The sequence below is a fragment of the Colias eurytheme genome, chromosome 21 (assembly GCF_061535395.1).
Source record: "Colias eurytheme isolate Ceu_HAF_F1 chromosome 21, ilColEury1 Martin Lab GWU primary, whole genome shotgun sequence".
In the NCBI taxonomy this organism is placed as follows: Eukaryota; Metazoa; Arthropoda; class Insecta; order Lepidoptera; family Pieridae; genus Colias; species Colias eurytheme.
The window spans coordinates 2,340,929-2,363,253 of NC_143000.1; the positions used below are offsets into that span (position 1 = coordinate 2,340,929).

The 22,325-nt window shown below is 35.1% G+C and overlaps 1 protein-coding gene across 4 annotated transcripts; it reads right to left on the minus strand.

Annotated features, from left to right (window-relative positions):
- Positions 1 to 417: 417 nt before the first annotated feature.
- LOC149898949 (uncharacterized) lies at positions 418 to 22,325 on the minus strand. Of its 4 annotated transcripts, none has more exons than XM_090114305.1 (9): positions 22,149 to 22,325; positions 14,591 to 14,765; positions 14,389 to 14,455; positions 5,614 to 14,299; positions 5,383 to 5,483; positions 5,117 to 5,302; positions 2,861 to 5,028; positions 2,236 to 2,673; positions 418 to 2,141 (listed from the first exon to the last, which is right to left on the minus strand). In XM_090114305.1, exons 2-9 carry the CDS (start codon positions 14,755 to 14,757, stop codon positions 824 to 826), a joined length of 13,131 nt encoding a protein of 4,376 aa, XP_089970431.1. In that variant the 5' UTR covers positions 14,758 to 14,765; positions 22,149 to 22,325; the 3' UTR covers positions 418 to 823. The 4 variants fall into 4 exon arrangements, with proteins under 4 accessions (XP_089970431.1, XP_089970428.1, XP_089970430.1 ...); XM_090114302.1 differs by having other exon boundaries at positions 5,383 to 5,486; XM_090114304.1 differs by lacking the exon at positions 22,149 to 22,325 and adding an exon at positions 21,796 to 22,124 and having other exon boundaries at positions 5,383 to 5,486.

A 22,325-nucleotide genomic window follows, 5' to 3' on the forward strand; every position in this document is an offset into this window, starting at 1 on the left:
TACTTTTTAAAAATGTATTATCTAATAATAATCAATGAGCACACCATTTTTATTTCATACGCCTAAAAAATAATGTAAGCAAACACCAAGAAATCTTCATTTTCTCTCTATGCTATCTTCAATTTGTGTATTTAAGTAATTTGTATCGAAGTGGGACTAATAATATATTTCTGCATTATTTTCTTGTGAAACCTGGAACATTTTCTTATATAGGTAACTACTTTTAACAAAATGGTTTCTTTTTCTGCATGTAACCACATAACTCTTAGATAAACCTATATCGTATTAACTGCTGAAATGATTAATTACATTTCAATTTGCTATTTCATCAATATTTGATACAAACACACCAAGAAAGTAACTTATACAGTACGTTTACTATTCAATAAAGGATTTATAAACCAAAATAAAAAACCGTTATAATCAAAAAGTTCTGATTTATTCAGTACAAATAATTAAACTTGACAAAATCAACTGTTTCGGCACAATCATGTTTCTATCGTAGGAAGAAAAACAATGGTTATTTTAACCAACATACATACAATCTATTACATACATGATATGGTTTATATCAACACAACACTCTGAATACCTAGTAATCAAATTGGTACAATCTGAATACAGTACGCTGACAAATTAACAAATAAAATTAAATCTGACTTAAGAATCTATCACTAAATCAGTCAAAAAATCAATAAATTCTAGAAAATCTTAAATATAACTAATGAGTTAAGGTATTTATAAACTAAATTAAGAATGCTTGAATCACAGATATTAGACTCCCCATAAGGTAGACAATTAGGAATTGTTCATAATAATAAATCTATATACAATCACTATTGCTCGATAAATCTAATTTTTCCACTAACACTTGAGGAGTAATGTTAAGAACTTCTTTCAACTTTTTATAGGTAAATGGCATAAGCGTATTATAAAACGGCATTAAAGTTGTTACGTTTTCAAGATCATCGGTCGATGGTTTGGTGCCATAATATGAGTACTCTTCTTCTTCACGTGGTGCAGAAAAAGGTGGTTTTGTTGTTGACTTCTTAGCCACAGCCCTGATATTTGGCAACTTTGCTGTAGATTTTCTTGCAACTTTTCTGCTGGGTGGTTGCACTTTTTGAGCCGTTGATTCGTCATCTTCATCATCTAATAGAATCACATCACTTTGAGCAGAGGAACTCTGAAGAGAATCAAACGTTCGTTTACTTACTTCGCCTACGTGCGAACACTCGATATGTGCTTTTAAATCTTTCTTCAGACTAAATTTCTGTGGGCAATAAGAGCAACTGAACTGCGGCAGTTTATTTTGAGCGAGTTTATAAAACACATAGTTATTATCGTCCGGATGTTGAGACTTACTATGAATTGAAAATTTATTGAGATCCTTATGTAACGTGGAGCAAGTCGTGCATTTTACAACAACTTCTCCGAATTTACTTAATTCTGGTTCGGAATCATCGTGCACGTGCGATTGGGCACTCGTCTCCATTAAAGGTGACTGGCATCGCAAACAAATAACAACGTTGTATGCACTACGGTTTTTTAGGTCGTTTATCCAAGTGTGCGGATCGGTGGTGGGAAGCTCCGTGGTTACTATGTTAGGCGGCTGATTGGAATGATAAATCTTTTGATGTTTCAACAGCGTTTTTGCTGATCCGGTTAATTTACAGTAGAAGCAGGTCGACGGTTGCAGGCCATAATGACGTAATTTGTGATCTTTCAAGAATTTGTCGCTTGTGGTCGAGTAGGTGCAATAATCGCAAACGAGAGGAGCTTTCCTCTTTCTATTCTTGAGCGGTTCGTCATTGATAAGTTTCTCGTCTTCACTGGTCGTTCTGTTCATCGCCTCTACTTCTGGGGTCGGTACCCTTTCTTCGTATCTGACTACGAGCAAGGAGTTGTCTGGTTCTGGCGAGTGGGGTTGGCTGATGGGCTGGGTCCCTGCACTATCGGGTGTAGGATCGCGTTTCATTAAGTTCTTCTGCGTATCCAAGACAGCATTCACCCACGAAGCTCTGAGCCCCGTGTCTCTGGGCGCTTCGAGCGGGCGCGACGACATGCCCGTGTGCGTCTTGCAGTGGAACTGAGCTTGATGGTACGACTGGAATGTCAACGGACACGCGCTACAACACCACCTGTAAATGTTTGTGATTTATTTATTTACACCGATATATTTTTATAAACGATCAAAAATAAAAAAGATAACAAAATATAAAACTCATAACTTACCTTATCTTGTTTAATTCAGTTTCCAAGTGATCGCGCATAAAGCTTTCTTCCTGAATAACATCGTTGCACTTTGGACAACAGAAGGACGAGTTCACGGGAGCACCAAAGGGACCAAATTTCTTTTCTAATTCTTCCAAGCTTGTGTTCTCTGTAGTAGGAGTGGAAGGTTTCGGTGTCGGAACGGTGTTGGACTGGGAAGACAGTAATAGTGACGACCCAGGCGGTTGTTTGAGGATTTCTGCCTTCTGTTGCGCCAATTTCTCTTTATTCTTCTCGATTATTGATTCTTGATATTCCAACAGTTTGGTAACCCACTTCTCTATCCTCATGTCTACTTTTAACTCTATTGGATCTCGATTCTGGCGATGTTCAGACTGCATATGTTCACTTAAGCCGCGTTTGTGAAAAGCTTTGTACAAGCATATACTACAGCCCCATCTGAAAAGTGGAAAGTTTATCATTTTACTACACATATAATTACTGCAGTACATATAAAAATATATGTCTTATGCGAACAAGCCTCACGATAATAATGTAGCTGACGTGATATCCATGGATCTTTTAAACATATCAAAATATAGATGAATTTTATTTTTTTACGAAATATAATATTTGTTTTACTTACTTCCTGTATTTTAATTCTTCATATAAATGTGATTGCATCGCCTCCTTCGTATCTTCTATGACGTTCTTGCATAACGAACATTTATATTTCAGCCCGTTCGGTTCGCAAAATTGTCCGAAATGTTTACAAATGTCTTCAATGGTTTCTTCTTGAGCCTCTATGACTTCTTTTTTTACTATATTCAAATCAACCGAAGGAGCAGGTGGATTTTGAGGTACACTAGGCGTAGCTGACGTTACAGTTTCCGGCACTTCCACTTTCACACGCGTTTCAGGAATGTTATACTTCTTTTTTTGCATTTGCCAATATGGAACCCCATCGGAGTTTGGCAGAGAGCCCTCTCTGTAGTAATAGTAAAATGTTTCCTCGGGTTTCCCTTGATGAGACAATGATTGATGTTTTGTTATATTTTCCATATTTGAAGTTCTAAATGCACAATAAGCGCATTTAAATTGCATCTTAGATTGGTGGTTCTTTGCACAATGCTCGATCACATCGGGTCGTAACAAACTCTTAAATTCACACAGACCGCACTGCCATGGTTTCAAATCCATCGTAGGCGCTGCGATCGGTGGCGCGACCGGTTGTGCGGTATTTACTGGAGGAAGACTAATTTCCTCTCTAACAATCATAACTTTACCTGTCTTATGAATCTCCTTGATATGTTTTTCTAATACTTGACGTTTATAATGATAATAAGGACATTGCGAACACGCATATAGGCGAACGTCATGCATTTTTAGATGAGTTATAATGCGTGACGCTGTAAGAGGCAACGTGGTGTCTAAAGCTTGGTTAGGTGGACAATGAACGCAATGAAAACTATTGCTTCCAGAATGCAGCGCCTCCCAATGATATTTCAACATGTTTTCATCAACAGATATGTACGCACAACCTTTAGCACCGCAGGTGTTGCGTTGTCTCTCGGGAACATATTTGGGATAGCGCGCTGCATCTTCAGCTGGGATGAGGACGCTGACCATAGAACTTTCGTTTTTGTTAGTTTTCTCCGTTGAACGGATAGTTAAAGAACTCGACGCCAGGTTCACCATTTTATCGAAATGCTTTTCATTTGTTTCAAGATGAGGAACTGGGTTCACCGGCGCAGTTTGCGGAACCGGCTGCTGATTTGCATGGAGTTGTAAATGACGAACCATATTTAAACGAACTTTTGTACTAAATTCACAGAGAGCGCAACAAACTGAATAATCCAAGATAGGATTTATAGGCAACTGATCGACATCTTCTGGACCAAATTTTTTCATTTTAGCAGGTGGTTCCTCAACTTTATCACCGCTACCCAAAGATCGTTTGCGTCTAACGACAGTCTTCTTTACATTCTCACCCACGACGCATTGTAGCTGTCCATTCAGATATTTCGAAAATACATTATAATTTGTTACGTTGTGTAGCGACTTAAGATGGTATTTCGCTTGCATCAACGTAGTGAAAACATCTGGACACTTGAAGCAATAAAATAGATTAACATTCCCCGCTTTTAACAGATGAGTTTGAGTATAATGTTTCACTAATCGTAATCTAGTGCTTTTAAATGAGCAGTGTGCGCACGGCACTTCTATAATATGAGGATGGAAGCACGATTGAATGTGGTTTTTAAATATTGTCGAATTTTTCGATATAAGCTTACATTTTGAACACAAATATAAAAGTTTCATGGGTAACTTTGTTTCCGTTTCAACTGATGCTTTGGGAATAGAACTCTCGCTAACAATATTATGCGAAGTATTCGACTTGTCCTCATCATCACTATCTAAGCAAACTATTTCATCTGATGTGTTCAGCGAAGATTTTACTGGTGATATTTTTGGTTCCTCTGCCTTAATATTAAGAGCTGGTGTATGAGCCTCTGGAACAAAAGCGGGAGGTGAAACTGGGCCAGATTCCAAACTTGTTGATGGATGTAATAGAAAACTATTATCTGTATCTTCATTTTTGTTATTAGATCCTAATCCAACAACTGCGGGCGCTGTGGTAGCCATAGATTCTATAAAATTTGTCGTATGACCAATGAGTTTTTCCAAGTCTACAGATCTTTCGGCTTCTTTTACTGGATTTTCTTTTACACCAGCAGGTGTTATATCTAATGTTGGGATTTTGGATTTGTTAAGATGCGCTAGAGGTAGTACTCTATATTCCGTGGTACCCTCCTGTAAATGAAATAATAATTAAATATAACTGCAATATTCTTAATTTTTCTTATAATGAAATCAACATTAGAAATATTGTGCGTTTTACCTTGTTGGTAATAACTCTCAAATATGCTTGAGGCTGTAATGTGGGATGTTCGGTTGAAGCATGAGCTAATAGCTCATTTTCATTATCAGCGCCAAAGACACACCAAACGCATTGATATAGTCTTAGACCATGTGTTTTCAAATGTTGAATTAATTCTGCCACTGATGTTGAAGTTGAATAACATTCCTGAAAAAAGAATTGTGCTCAAAACATTTTCCACTCATTAACCATTAAATTCAAGCCAAGAGCCAAGACATAATACTTACGAAACATTTATACACAGTTGTATTTTTATGCTTAAGTGTTATATGTTCACAAAACTTTCCTGGTGTGTAAGTTTTAAATTTGCATACGGTATTTTCTTCTCCTTCTGTAATCAAGATTAAATTCTTTCAATCAAAAAAATAAAGAAATAAATGTTGTTTAAACTAAAAGAGAAAATAATTCACTCATTGTTATAAGTAAGTCTAATAAGAAATAAATTACACTAAACTTACCGATATTACATGTGTAGAATGGAACGGCATCTGTTCTCGTTAAAGGTGTCGTCTCATTACTGGGTTCAGTCGCAAAGGAAGTTTTCAAAACCGTTTTAACTTGTGCTTCTTCATGCAACCGGCATATATGCGCGTTGACTAATTGGCTCGCAGCCGCTCGGTAAAAACAAAAGCCACATACGTATTGGCAGTATCCGTGTGTTTTGAACACATGTGTTACCAAATCGATGGCATTGTCTGAAGTATCGTAATCACAATAAGCACATTTCAATGCATTGTCTCCCCCTACTCTCGTGTGTGTGCTCGCATGGAGAAGAGCGTCTTCTGCGCTGTCAGTTGTAAAGGAACAAAACCTTCCCGCACATTTGAATACGTGGACCAATTTTTCATGAGTCAGCATAGCATCCAATACTATTCTATTTTTCTTCAACATAATTTCGACTTGGGCTTTTTCGTATAAGTACTTTTTCGGTTCAACTTGTGGAACTTCGGTTCGGGGATACATAAAAGCACTATTATTGGATTCCACTGCCGTTCCGAGACTTACCACACTTTCAATTTTGGGAAAGCTCGCAGTATTTGTGGGATATTCACTTTCAGTATTCTTAGAAATAAGTTCTGATAAAGGTCGCACAGATAAAAATGGTTTAGGAGGACTCATGGCCTCAGTATTTTTCGTTTCTATACTAGATTGTTCAGTACTTTCTGTTACGACTTTCTCCAAGACGGGAATATTATCGAAATGATTATCAAGAAAATGATTTAGACAATTATAAAAATTATGAACTCCTAGAGGGGTTACTATGGCTTTGCAAATGCAGCAATAACCATCCCATTTCTCAGAATGTTTCATCTGTACATGTCTTTTTAATGATATTAATAAAGTCGATTTATAGTGCTGTATGTCATTAATACAACAAATATATTCCTTAGATCCCGATTCAGAATAGCTTATCTTAAAATGGGGTAATTGGAATATATCACTGCTTGGTACATCTTTCTCACTTGCTTTAGGAGTATCTTCCTCATCATATGGTAATGGTGTAGCACTCGTGTCAGATACTTCCTCAAATTCTGTTGGATTATCCAAAGTTTCCGGCTCCAATTTAACGCTCTTTAAATCTGGTTGATTTGACATTTTATCAGTATCACTATCATTCTCGAATGTTATTTTAGATTTAATACTAAAAATGTTATCTTTTTGTGTCTTATTTTTTTCTTGTAAAGAACTCGTTGTTGATGAATTGTCACAAGTATCGCTGTCATCAGAATCACTCTTTTCGTCGACATTAACGTCAGCATTGACATTGGTTCTAGTGCTTCTAAGAGTACGCTGTTCCTCAGTTCCTTTTGTATTGCTTAAGGTTTGCATTCGTTTTAGTAGAGTATTCATTGTTTTAGTTGACATATGAGACATGTTAATAGTAAATACTTCAGTTTGTTTATCATTATGTCTCTTTATGACATGGTTCTTCAAATTTTCGAGTGATACTTGCGTGTAGTTACATATTCCACAAATATAACCGATTAATTGGCCTTTCTGGGCTACAGGAGGAGGCGGGATATCTAAATCGGATGGACATTGAGCGTCGTCATCGGATACGGAACGACTTTCTTTATACTCTCCAGTATGTACGCTTACAATATGCCAAAAGAAATTTTCCAAAAGGTTTTTAAGATTATAAAATTCTTTAAAGCAAAATCTACATATATAACGCTTACTAGGTAACTTACTTATAGACTGCAGATTCACTTTTTCACATTGCTTTATAGCTTCCATGGCTATATCAGCACTCATACGAGATAGTGGTATTTCAATGTGAGGGTGTTGTTTCTTGTAATGATTAACTATGTGAATGCCTTCATAATCGCATAAACGACATGAATAGGTTGAAACATTTCTAATAAAGCAGTAATTCTTGTCTGTAAAACAATAAGGATCAGGAATCTTAGCTTTGTTCTCAAGTATCAACGAATTTTCGGCAGACTCATTTGTCGGTTTCGTTTGTGGAGGAGCTGGATTTTTCTTTTTCTTGTTTTTGGGTACGATGACTCCCGCTTGCCAAGCACGTCGCCTACGTTTTGGTTTCTTCTTCACTTCTACTGTTCGTTCCGTATTCTCACTTTTAGATGAATCTGCTGAATCACTATCACAATCAGACAAACTATCATCCTCCTTTTCATTTGTACAGGATTCACTGAAAGAATCAGTTTCAAAAACATATGGATCACTTTCGGTACTCGGCTTAGCTTTTGAAGACTTAGTTTTTATATTCTTTTTCTTTGTGGGTTTTTCAGTGGAGTCATTTGAGTCATAGCTATTAATATTTTTAAATTTTTCTATTCGTACAATTGGTTCAAATTCAGACTTTGAAACTTCATCTTTTGGGCTTTGAGATTTTTCGTCTACTAATTTCGCTAAACGGCACATTCTTATACCTGTTGTCCCTCCCAAAATATCATCTTTAATGAACATTTCTCTGATGTCAGCTTGTAGATTTAAAAGCTCTCTCGAAGGCTTTTTTCCTTTAGGCTTAGTTATTGCTCCGGATCTCGTTAGACGATTTGAGTTATTTGATTGTCCTTTATTTAATCCACGTTTTTTACCCTTTCGGTTACCTTTTAACATTTTCTTTCCTGGAATTGTATTAGCCTCTGGTTTTTCGACATCTGCACTGCTGTCTCTAATTTCTAATTCTTTCTCTTTTGAATCATCAATATCGTGCTTTTCAGCAGGGTTTTTTACATTTAGGTTATTTTCATCATCGCCAGCTTTATCTGCAGTATTTTTATTTGAATCGTTATCGGTATTCGTATTTCCATCGATTACTTCGTTAATGTTCTCAATTGCAGACTCTTCAATAGATGACTTTGATTTTGATTCACTTCCATCAGGAATTTCTGTGTCATTCTTTATTTCAGTGGCTTCACAGGATTCCAAAGATTTTTTAACTTCAGGTTCTCCCAACTCATTTTTCGTAACTGAACTGTTACTACCATTGTCATCTTCATCATTTAATACAATTTCTCTGAGTTTCTCCAACTTTTTCTTAATTTTTTCGTTATCTGATGACTTTTCACTAAGAAACGATAAAACTTCATTAATTCTACTGCTATCTTGCAAAATTGACAAGAACTTTCCGATAGTATCCCCTTGATCCATACTTTGAGATGAATGGACAATTGATGAATCTTTACTCTGAACATCCGAAGATGAATTTGTCGATATTATATCATTACTTGATTCATTTGTACTGTCAGGGACTTCTTGGGCAATGACTTCACTAGCATTATTTAAAGTTATCGTGCTATCTGGTGCTGTTATTAAATCATTACGAACTTTAGTATTTGTTTCTTCACTTTTATCCTGAATATCATCTTTTGTAGTAGATACCACAGCTTCATTCTTATCTTCATCTGAATGTTTGGTATTTCCATGAGAATCCATGTTCTCATTTTCTTTTTGATCTTCTTTATTATTCTCAGAATTTTCTCGTCCATCAATTAACTTTTCAAAAACACTCGTGCTATTTTCTAATTCTGCACTTTTTTGTTTCTGCTCTTCAGCTTCTATTCTTATTTCAACTTGATTGTATGTTATTTCTTTCTCCATTTCCTGAGCGACGCTAAATACTTCACTAGAATTTTCAATTTCCATACTATCTGACGATGTTATATTCTCTAACATATTTTCTAGCGATATTTCTTGTGTAAATTGGTTTTGCAGGTCCAAGGTCTTAGATGTATCCAAGTCTTGATCTAAATCAGCTATTAAAGCATTTATATTATCTAAAACTGGATCCGAGGCAATATTATCAGAAAATATATCGCTGAAACTAGAATTTAAGTCGTCATTACATTTTTTATCTGCCTTATCAGTCGCAATTTTTTGCGGGGATGGCGAAGTTTTATTTTGTAAATTAATTTCCATAGTTGGTTTGGTAATATTATCATTTTGATTGTTTTTAATCTCATCTTTTAAACTATTTTGTTCGGTATCAGATTCGGAATCATAAATGACAGGCTTCTTACATTTTCTTGTTCGTTTAACAGGTGAATCGACTAATGATTCTACACTAGAACTTACCTTATGAGATCTTGTTATTCGCCTATTGCTATTTTCATGCACACTTTCAGTTTCATTACTCTTTATTTCATCACCAATTTTATTTACAGAATCTGATACTGTTTCACTACTTATAGCTTTAAGATCTTTGTCATTCTTGTTTGAAAGCGGTGGTGTAACATTGCCCTTGTTAGTTGATACTTCCATATTTTTTAATTCATTGCAGTCTTTAGTGCTTTTATTTCCTTTTTTATTAGGATCTTCCGACTCACTCGTCGCTTCTGAGGTTTCTTTTTGTTTGATTTCTTTTAAACTTTCGTTAACGACACTTTTCTCTGGAGATCGCCTTATTTTAGGGATTTTGTAATTTTTAACAGAACAACCAGGACCAAGTATTGTACCTTTAGATATGTTATCGTCTGAATATACTATTCCATAACCTCTAGAATCACGATTGTGTTGACTTTTATTATCACTTTTGTCGAATTCTTGTTCGCGTCGAATTCTAGGATCTCTATTATTCTTCCTGGGCGAGTATTTTTCATTTGAATTATTTTTTTTATCTTTATGGCTGTCTTTATTTGGAAAGCATCTGTTAGATTTTTCATTATCATGTTTTTTCTTCAGGTTAATATCATTACTCAATTTAAAAGATCTTAAATCAGCCTTAATATCATTTAGATTATCACAGCGTTGAACAGAAACATCTCTCCCAACACTGCGTGCGCGACTAAAACTTCTGCTCTTTTCTGTATGCTTAGATTTTGTTCTACGTGAATCATGTATTTGCTTAGTAAGTCGGTCGTCATTCTCCCGAACAAATGAACGTCCAACACTTGCGGCTCGTTGTCTTCGAACATTAAAATTATCCGATTGCCGGTTATCCAAGCCCTGAAAAGTTCTTTTCACACTCGTGTCAATAGTAAACGAGCGACCAGCAGAATTTTGTATAGATAATTTATTTTCGTTTTGAGAAGAACGACTGACGCTAGAAGATCTATTAAATGAATTTGGTAAGTTGCTTTCTATTGATTTACCTCGAGAAACACTTTTATCGCGTTGATTATATTGATTCCTCGAATCGGAGAATTTAAAGTTATCCGAATTTCTACCACCTCTACGATTGTCTCTAGACTGATGCCGATTATTTTCACTATCACGGCTCTGTGATTTTCCTCTCCTATAATCACGATCACCAGAATACTCTCTATAATATCTATCGTGTTTGTTATCACGAGACTTATTTATTTCGTTATTAGATACGTTGGGTTCATATCTTCTGTACGATTCAGAAGAAGAAGAGTAAAATGATCTTTGCTCAGATTGAAAGCCCGAATTGAACTGAAAATCTCTATAACTTTTTTCTGTATCGTCTTCCCACCTAGACTTTCGATTACGCCTTTGGTCAGATTTTCTACCATAATTTTGATTGGGAATATTGAAATTTTGTCCGTAGTCATTTCTGCCAAACGGATGCACTGGTGTAAGTGAGCCATCTGAATGTCCAAACGGATGAACTGGTGTTATTGGGCCATCTGAGCGACCAAAAGGATGCACTGGTGTTACAGAGCCATCTGAACGACCAAACGGATGAACTGGTGTTTTTGGGCCATCTGAGCGACCAAAAGGATGCACTGGTGTTACAGAGCCATCTGAACGACCAAACGGATGAACTGGTGTCATTGGGCCATCTGTGCGACCAAATAGATGCACCGGTGTTACAGAGCCATCTGAGCGACCGTAAGGATGAACGGGTGTTATTTGGCCATCTAAGCGACCGAACGGATGCACTGGAGTCATTGGCATTTCTGGCCTGCCAAAAGATGGTACGGGAGTGCCTGGGCAATCAAGTCTTCCAAAAGAGGGCAGTGGTGTTGAAGGGCAATCAAGTCTTCCGAAAGACGGTAAAGGTGTTGATGGATCAATACTCATTAAAGGAGGTATAGATGATGAAGGCCCTTCAAATGTACCAAACGGTCGATTAGGAGGATAATCCTTTCTATTGTAGGAATCCCTTGGATCAGCATTTATATTTTCTTGCCTGATTTCATTCTGAAAGCCATCACGATTAAACATTCTGTAATCTACATCTCTTTGTGTCCGAGGATTATTTTGGTGTTCTTCCCATTGACGATTCTTGTTTTCAAATTGTTTAAATTCTAGTGGAGTTTCTTTTGATTCAAATTGATTTAAAGGAAATAATGGTGCGTAAACATGTTTACGATCAGGATAATTTTCACTGTCGCATGGATTACGAGATGGCGTCATTTCAAATGATCGAGAATTCGGTGTCAACATAACAGGAGTCATATTAGGTGCTATTAAAGGAGTCATATTTGGTCCCGATGGCATATTTGGCGTTGAAAGAAGTGGATTTCGCATAATATTTTGATTATTTGAGTTAAGATTATTTTCCAGAGGGTTATAAGGTGGACATATTTCATCTCTGTTGGTGGAATCTATTTTACTTTTTCGAGGATCTACTAATGGTAATTTCTTTTTTTCAAATTTTTTGTTTTCTTCTACTTCACTTTTGTTTTCAATATTATTTGTATCATAGGACGTTTTTAAATTAAGTAAACTACTGATTGTGTTATTTAAAGGTTTTCTCATATCAACATCTGTAAATGTAGAAACTACTTCTGAGGTTTTAATGGGATCACTAGGTATTATGACTGGTGGCTTAATACCTGTATCTGCAAAATCATCATGGTCAGGTGATTTTGGGGCTAAATTACGGTATATATCGTCTACCGTAAAGCTTGAGTCATTTATTTCATCCTCAGAACTTTCATCTAATGGCAATTTAATTGGAAAATTAAATCGGCTACATTCCTTTTCTGTTAATTTCAAACTCTGTTTCTTATTTCGATCTTCTTTGGATGATTTAATGCTCACATCATTAAAGGTCTTCGGCGAGGAATTTGATTTCTGTTTATATTTTTCAATCGAAATTCTATTTTTAACTATTTCTTGAGCACTCGCTACTTTGGTAATCTTCGGTTGATGTAATGGTGGTGTCACTATGTCGTTATCCAATGCAAATGTTGATTCACCTAAAATTTCTCTCTTCAGTGCTTGCAAAATATCTATTTCAGATACAACTTCTTGTTTTGCAGATTCTGCCAAATTTATCAGAGGTATTTCGACATCCGACGAATTAACACCGGTTTTGTCAACGTTGTTCGACTCTTCGTTAATGTTTTTTTGCGACTGATCACTTAGCGTCAAGCTTTTATGTACTTCATTGTTGCAAGATACATTCGATGAAATATTAGAAACATCAACGCTTGTATCTATATTAGTACTTTTTGTCTCTGATGAATATTTCGTGTCTTCCACTTTAACACAATCATCTTTTTTAACATCAGAAGCAGATTGATTTGCTTTGGTTGATATATTTTGACTATCTGAAGGAATTGCATTACAATCCTTGACATCTTCAGTGGTGGATTTATGGAAATTTAGAGTATTAGTTTTATTGCTCTCATTAGCTTCAAGGTCATCAATATTCTTTTTAGCTTGTAGATTATCAGTCTCAATTGCATTCTTCTTATTCTCATTACTATCTTCATTAATTTTTTCATTTGTATTTCCACTGTCTTCTGTTATTTTTTCATTTTCAGACATTAAAGAATTTTGAGGTGAAATTTTATCTGTGTCACGTTTCCTTTCAATAGCGAATGACTCAAAATCAGAGATATCGACATTTGTATTTGAATTTGGTATTTTACCTCCTGAATTCTTCACCACAGATCCTTTATCCGAATTGATTACAAGGCAAATTTGAATTTTACGTGATTGATCACTACCTAATGAAGTTTTAATGGTACTAGAAGATTTGTTTTTGTCCATTATTACTAAACTGCCATATATGCTTTCTATAGCTTCGCTTTCACTATCGGACAACTCTCCTTCTTCTATTTCATCTTTTTTCTTACTTTCTTTATTCTTAGCTTGTTTATTACAAGATTTCAGCAGTAAATCCGATATATCTTCTTTAACGCCGGTTTGTTTCAGTTCTCCTAATATTTGAGAGCGCAATTCACGTAATGTAGCAATATCAACATCACTATCACTGCAATTAATGATTCTAGACAAAATATCATCCGTGCTTAGGGAACTTAATTTTTCTTCTGGTACATTTAGGGTAATGTTTAAATCCTTTGAGTGGCCCTGTTTTGTCTTTTTTCCTTTTTTTCTTTCTTTTTTATGATTTGTCGGTGAAACTGCACGTGGTATTCTACGTGGGGATCGCCTGCTGAATAGTGGTTTGTCAGCTTTACAATCGTCATTTTCAGACCATCTTTTTGAACTCCGATCTGGAGATACAAGCACGCGGGTATAGCTTTTTTTAGATGATTGTGGGGATAGATCTTCAGAATTATTCAAGGGTTTAATAGGTGAAATGGATTTTCGGTTTGGCCTCCTTTGAAATAAAGCGGGTTCCTTACTACCAGGAACCACCACTTCTTCAATTTCATTCGCTCTGGCGATTTCTGGTAATGTTTCTTGATTTAACTTAGATACAACCGATTTTAATTTATTCCTGACCTGATTCAGGTTTGAACTCTTAGCTGACACATCGCTGTCACTCTTAATTTCCTGTATTGTGTCCCGCTTAAATCATATAAACGTTAAAGTTATTTTCTACAAAAAAAAAATATAAAACACTTAAACATAGTAAGTAATAAAAAATACAGTCCTACCTGTTCCACTTTTTTATACAAATTGATCAAGACTTGTTCACATTTTAATAGATTCTCCATTTTCATTCTGGAACAAAATATATATTTTATTATAGTGGCTGAGCAGTCTCTTAACTCAAAGTTGAATTATGTTACTATATAGATTGCCTGATGTAAATAAATAAATAACAATTAGGTATTCAATAAACATCACATAAGTAACCTTTTTTTCTTGTCTTGTAGTAAATCTCTGAGAGATCTTATTTTAACGAGCTGAGCCTGACGAGGATTTGACGGCACACTGCTGCTCTCCAGTCTTTTGATCATACTGTCCAAAAATGGAATGTATTTTTTCATTTCTTCGAATTTTCGGTCGTATTCCGGATCCATAGTTGCGGCTGCAAACAATGATATAAATAAAGCTTCCATATGCATATCGATAATATTATTTTTTGTGTTTATTCATAGAAATCGCCTCCACTCGAAACATTGTTTCAGTACAACGTATTTCTTATATCTGGCTAGAGCTTCTTATCATTGAAAAAAATAATGAAGATTTAAAAACACGTAAAAAGTACGAAATTTTTACAAGCCATTTCATCCATTTCAGCATTTCTTAGTTTGAAATTAGTTAATATCAAAATTCAAACAGAAATTTTGCATAGTTTACTGCGTTACTTAATTACTTGTCTTATACGGATAAGAAAGATCGAAAAACACACGCAATTTTTGAATATACCTAAAACGATCAGTTGTATAGATTTAATTAATCCTTACTAATACTTTTGTCATTGAAAAAAACAATTTTTTTATTTTTTATTTATTAATTTACACTTTATTAACACTATATTATAACCTTAACAAATTTTCGCCAAACTGTAAAACATTAGTTTGTTCTATCTTTCGCGTTGAAACGCAGCAATTTTATGATATGATATTCGTGTCCGAAAATAATTAGCACAGCTCAGTAAAACATTCCATTCCCATAAGATCCAAAATATTGAGAGAAAACATGGAGCGAGATATAAAGGGCAGCTCACGGAGAAGCAGCTGGTGGAGCACTGTAGATTCCGTCTGCTCCCTTTAGGCCACATAGGAACTTAAGTAAAGTAAGTCACAGCAATAGGAATGGCTATTTTAAATAACATTGAAAAATATAAAGGAATAATAGATATGAACGCGTACAAAAGGCGTCAGAGCGCTAACCTGAATACCCGCTGTGACGGCAATGTTAAGAATCTATGGTCCAGTAATCTAAGTCCAGGCGCAATCCGAACGGAAGGTGATTAGGTCAAAAACCAATCGAAGAATTATTCTTGATAATAATCGAAGATTTGTGCAATTAGTAGGATATCAATACCCAACAATTATAGTTATGAGAACAAAAATGCTAATACATCCCTTCGTTAGATAAAAATATAGTATAAAGCATAATTCAAGCTACACCGTACCGGGAACGGGCCATGCTGGAGCCGCAAAACAATATGCAATAATATGCATGCAATAATGTCTGATCGGGCCGCGGACGTTGCACGGACGGAGCACGGCCCGGTTGCGACACGGTGTAGCGTAAATCAGCCTTAAAACTAAGTTAGTTTGAGACACCTCAGCAGATCACAGAAGATTTCAACTCTCTAAGCATCCCGTTCTGAAACAGCAGGGTAAATTGCAAGCACATAGCTAATTCGCCTCATTTCTATTCATTATATGTATTATTATGATTTCGAATTGTACAAAATGTTGCGCATAAATTAATTAAAAGCTAAATATGTTAAGTATTAAGCATAAGTTCAATTTCGTAATACTCCTACTTCCTACTAGGTATGTAATTTCATAAATCCGATAATTCGGAAAATTGTATTAATGTATGTTTGTTACTCTTTCAAGCAAAAACAGCTGATGAGATCTATATGAAATTTGAAACGCATATAGATTATATTCTACATAAGCATATTATAGCCTTTTTATCCGGGTCTCACTGCGGGATCAATTTAGTTTTTAATAAAAACTATACGGAAAACGAAATATAACTTAAAATCGCTACATAAGACTATGTTTTAATAATAATTTGAGTTCGAGTTTGAAAATACTGTAAAAACAGAACGTTAGGTCCATGATAAACGCAAGAGCAACCTGTTCGTAAAACGAAAAGCCAAATCTTTGAAAAAAAAACAACGACGAGCGAAACTTTTGAAGACATTATAATCTAAAAGTGTTGGATACTGAGACTAAGAATCTAACAACAACTCTCAAGCTAAAGATTGATGAAGACGTTTACCCTACAGAGAGTGTCAAGGAAATACATAACCTTCGCACTTGAAAAAGATAAAACACCTGCCCCCCTAGTCAAGTGGCTTTCTGTTAGCGTAGCGTTCAATAGAATAGACTACGAATGTATGAGATTGACGTAAGCTATAGATACGTTTATCTACAGCTTACGTCAATCTCATACATTCGTAGTCTATTCTATTGAACGCTACGCTAACAGAAAACCACTTGACTAGGGGGGCTGGTCAAATTGGGCTAAAATGAATGTATATCCTACACACGTTGTAAACAATATAGTTTAAAAAAATACAAAAGATGGTAGAATTAAGGAACTTACTTTTATAATTGTAATTACTTAATGAATGCAATCATGAATACATTTGGGCGTGTGCTAGAATCGCATAGACATGAATATCAGGATTACGTAAGTAAATTTGTCGACTAACTTGAGGGTAGAGAACTTCAGTGGAAAGAAGGCAAAGTTAGAAGTTTATTTCCAGTTCAGTCTAAGTTATATCAACGAATTTCGGAAACTAATTCAATAGTCCATTGAATAAAAAGTTCTAGAGTGCGTGAGTTAGTAACGTAAGATGTTTCTTCGGAAACATGTCAAGAGTCCCTAGGTAATAAACATACTAAAACCCCGGGCCACTAGGAGGAGCCCCGGAGTGGGGGGAGGGGGAAAATGGGTCCATTTTTTCATTTTTCGCTTAAATCTCAAAAACGGTACATGTTAGAGAAAAACTTTCAAGGAAAAGTTGAAAGGCCATAAAATTATCTACAAGTTGTACCTGAATCATTTTTTCCTATATCCTACCGTTTCTGAGTTATACGCAGTAAAACATGATTTTGGCTCAAACAATTTCCACATCAATCGATCAAAAAATATTTCTTTCTTCCAAAAAACTCAAAAGTGCAACTTGTGACCGGTATTGATAGATTGCTCTTAATTAGGTCTATAATTGGTAAAATAAACACATTCCTCCATGGAAGCCTTTAGGAGGAATCGATTGTCAAAATATTATATTATGGTAGTTTGAGTTACTGAACTTGATCTTTTTATTTTTTTCTTCCAAAAAACTCATAAGTGCAACTTGTGACCGGTACAGATAGATTGCTCATAATTGGGTCTATCATTGATAAAAATACCAGATTCCAACACGGAGGCGTTTACGGGGAATTGAATTTTATTAGGGTATAGTTACGATACTTGAACTTTTTATTTTTTTTCTCCAAAAAAACTCAAAAGTGCAACTTGTGACCGATACTGATAGATTGCTCTTAATTAGGTCTATAATTAGTAAAATAAACACATTCCTCCATGGAAGCCTTTAGGAGGAATCGATTTTCAAAATACTATATTAGGGTAGTTTGAGTTACTGAACTTGATCTTTTTATTTTTTTCTTCCAAAAAACTCAAAAGTGCAACTTGTGACCGATACTGATAGATTGCTCTTAATTAGGTCTATAATTAGTAAAATAAACACATTCCTCCATGGAAGCCTTTAGGAGGAATCGATTGTCAAAATACTATATTAGGGTAGTTTGAGTTACTGAACTTGATCTTTTTATTTTTTTCTTCCAAAAAACTCAAAAGTGCAACTTGTGACCGGTATAGATAGATTGCTCATAATTAGGTCTATCATTGATAAAAATACTAGATTCCACCATGGAGGCGTTTACGGGGAATTGAATTTTATTAGGGTAGATACGATACTTGAACTTTTTATTTTTTTTCTTCCAAAAAAACTCAAAAGTGCAACTTGTGACCGGTACCGATAGATTGCTCATAATTAGGTCTATCATTGATAAAAAAACCAGATTCCACCATGGAGGCCTTTAGGAGGTATTGAATTTTATTAGGGTAGTTACGATACATGAACTTTTTAACTAACTACCCTAATAAAATTCAATTCCCCGTAAACGCCTCCATGGTGGAATCTGGTATTTTTATCAATGATAGACCTAATTATGAGCAATCTATCTGTACCGGTCACAAGTTGCACTTTTGAGGTTTTTGGAAGAAAAAAAATAAAAAGTTCATGTATCGTAACTACCCTGATAAAATTCAATTCCCCGTAAACGCCTCCGTGGTGGAATCTGGTATTTTTAGCAATGATAGACCTAATTACGAGCAATCTATCTGTACCGGTCACAAGTTGCACTTTTGAGTTTTTTGGAAGAAAAAAATAAAAAGATCAAGTTCAGTAACTCAAACTGCCCTAATATAATATTTTGACAATCGATTCCTCCTAAAGGCTTCCATGGAGGAATGTGTTTATTTTACTAATTATAGAACTAATTAAGAGCAATCTATCAGTACTGGTCACAAGTTGCACATTTGAGTTTTTTGGAAGAAAGAAATATTTTTTGATCGATTGATGTTGAAATTGTTTGAGCCAAAATCATGTTTTACTGTGTATAACTCAGAAACGGTAGGATATAGGAAAAAATGATTCTGGTACAACTTGTAGATAATTTTATGGCCTTTCAATTTTTCCTTGAAAGTTTTTCTCTAACATGTACCGTTTTTGAGATTTAAGCGAAAAATGAAAAAATGGACCCATTTTCCCCCTCCCCCCACTCCGGGGCTCCTCCTAGTGGCCCGGGGTTTTAGTATGTTTATTACCTAGGGACTCTTGACATGTTTCCGAAGAAACATCTTACGTTACTAACTCACGCACTCTAGACCCCCCTTGGAGGGACTCATTCAATGGACTACAATAAGTGCAATGCTTTAATAAATACATATATTAGGTATAGAGGTTTCATGCTACTACCATAAATATTGCCTACAATTTGACATTTACTATTATGAAAAAACATTTATTAATCGTATCTACCGTTAATAATCTACCTTATCCAATATTGCATAAAAAAACACTTACTTACTATACAATAAGTAGGTAAACTCCAAAATATAATCCATACTAATATTATAAATGCGAAAGTAACTCTGTCTGTCTGTCTGTTACTCAATCACGCCTTAACTACTGAACCAATTTGCATGAAATTTGGTATAGAGATATTTTGATACCCGAGAAAGGACATAGGCTACTTTTTACCCCGGGCCATAGGGTAGGTTTTATCCCGGAAATCCCACGGGAACGGGAACTATAGGGTTTTTCTTTGACTGCGCGGTCGAAGCCGCGGGTGGAAAGCTAAGTATCTCAATAAATCCCGAATATAGTTGAGCCAATTTAATAGGCAACATTTGACGTCTATCAATTTTATCTTCATAGGGTGGTAACCTGCTTAAAAACATCGATTAAAGCGAATTAATCGATACGGACTTGAAATAATTGTCAATCGAACTTGAAACACATGTCAATAATTTATGATGATTTTTATTCCCAGGTAACCAATGCATTCGATTCTAGATGTCAGATTTCGATTTTTAGAGTAACGTCTCTGGTATTTATAAAGAAAAAAGGTTTATTGACACAAAATTGTAGCGACGTCAGTTCTTTAAATAAGAAAATGTTTATTATGTTTAGAATGGTTTATCAGTAAAATCAAATCTTAAAATTAGTTGCATCGGTCATTATTATTATAAATATGTAATCGTAATTGAAAAAAGTTAAGCAAATGTGCAGTTCTAACAAAACGAAATATCATGTTATTCTATGTCGTCGTTACTAGGTTACGTTGTTGAATTTTGTTGAACTGTCAAATGTTGCCTATTAAAATGGCTCTACTATAGTTACCTAATTATACGTAATAAATAATGAAAATAAAAAAAATCCCATTTTTTGAAGTAGGTAACACTATTGTAAAAAATATAAAAGAAAATATACCTAGCTCGAATCTTTACATAAAATCTTTGAATTTTATAAATACCATAATCAAAATAATTAAATGTATTCCTCCTAGTTCATAATATTAAATTAATTTATTATCATGTCTGTACCATACAAACGGCTAAAAACGGAACGCAACCAATAATGTTAGCTCGTTCGCAGATCGAGTCTCGAGAATCTTCGGTGACATTCGGCAATGATTTATTGAACTGAAAAACTTTTAGCTATTTTAGATTTACGATGCAAATAAATATTCATTGCAATTCATTTCTAGATTTAACAAGCTAATATTGGACAAAGCAATTGGTGCCATTAGAAAGTGATTTTTATTTCAGTACCTACCTGCTACGTGGAATAGTTTCGTATAGGTTGGTACAAAATGGTTAGAGAACGAAATTTAGATCATATTTTAAAACTTACACAATCACGATTCACGACAGATTTATTCGTTTATAAAGTTATAATAACATGAAATCATCATGAAGAATAAGGTTTTTTTGACATGTCATTTATGTAGGTACTTAACAATAATTATTATCACGCATTATATTTTTTCAGTCTCACACGCGAAACGTCTTAAATTAAACAAAAATGCATAAGTACCTTATAATAACACAATATATTTAAATGCAGATCAAGGTTTCACAAAATCTAGGTTCACTTTTACAAAATATCCACATAACAAAAAGCGGCCGCGCTAGCGCCGTGACTCTCGTCTCCTTCGCGCCGCAGCGCCGAGTGAAGTGAACAAAATGGCGGCCATCGTCTATCGGCTTCGATCGGCCGCCCGCAGCCCGCGGCTCGCGGTAGACGGATGTCACGTGGTACATTGCTCCCTAGCGGGCCCCTGCGACGCATCCAAGACAGAAATGTTTCTTTTTTATGTACCTACTTACATGATACATCGCACTTTGCAACACATTATGATTTCGTAACAAGTATAGCGTACCAATGAAATAGTTTTTAGTTTTTACCACTACCTTTCACATTAGTTATAACTTTTTGTGTAACTTCGTTGACTAGATGTCTATAATGCGTCAAACCCCCTATAAATTCTCAGAATGGAATTTGATCATGTTATTTTATTGTTACATGTAGGTCCAGTTATCAATATAAAATTGTATGTTCCACCAAGAAATACCTACTAACTAGATGTATTTTAAAAAATACTAAAGATTTGTCTAGTAGGTACCTACCTGCCTATATTATTACGTAACAACGTTTGATAAATAGGTAAAGATTGTAAATTATCCACGAGTAGTAACAAAGATTGCAAAATTGACTTTCGTAATGGGCAAGAATACTAATTTTACAAAAATACTTCTACGTTTTATAAAGATATGGGGTATCATTCACGTACCTTTTGTCCCAAACCATTTTATCAACTAAACGATTAACTGCAGATCCACATGAACAGCTATCAAACGGAAAGAACTATCATTAGGTAATTATTAAATGTATAAAGAATGGGTACCAAATCATCAAACGATTCGGAAAATAAATTTTAAGAATCTCGGGAAATTTAGGGTTTCACAGTTTTAGCTTCGCCAGTATTTTTCATAGTGATTTCACCTTGACAGTTCTTTATTTCACATTAATGTTCTCAACGCAGCAGACTAAACCGGGTGTAGCACGACGCCATTACAAGAGCTCGATTTATCGGGATTCTATGAAACCTTGGGAGTCATGATTTGTAATTAAATTGGCACTAACCTGTTTAAACTAAATAAACCAAGAGATAAAAAGAGTCAAAAGCAATATTTATAATCACGATGAACGAACACTAAGTATTATCTATATTATTATTATACATTTTGCTTCAGTGTGTATAAACGTGATCGTCCCTTGGCGCTCCTTTGTTCGCGTCTCGAGCTTCAACGACACTGCTCA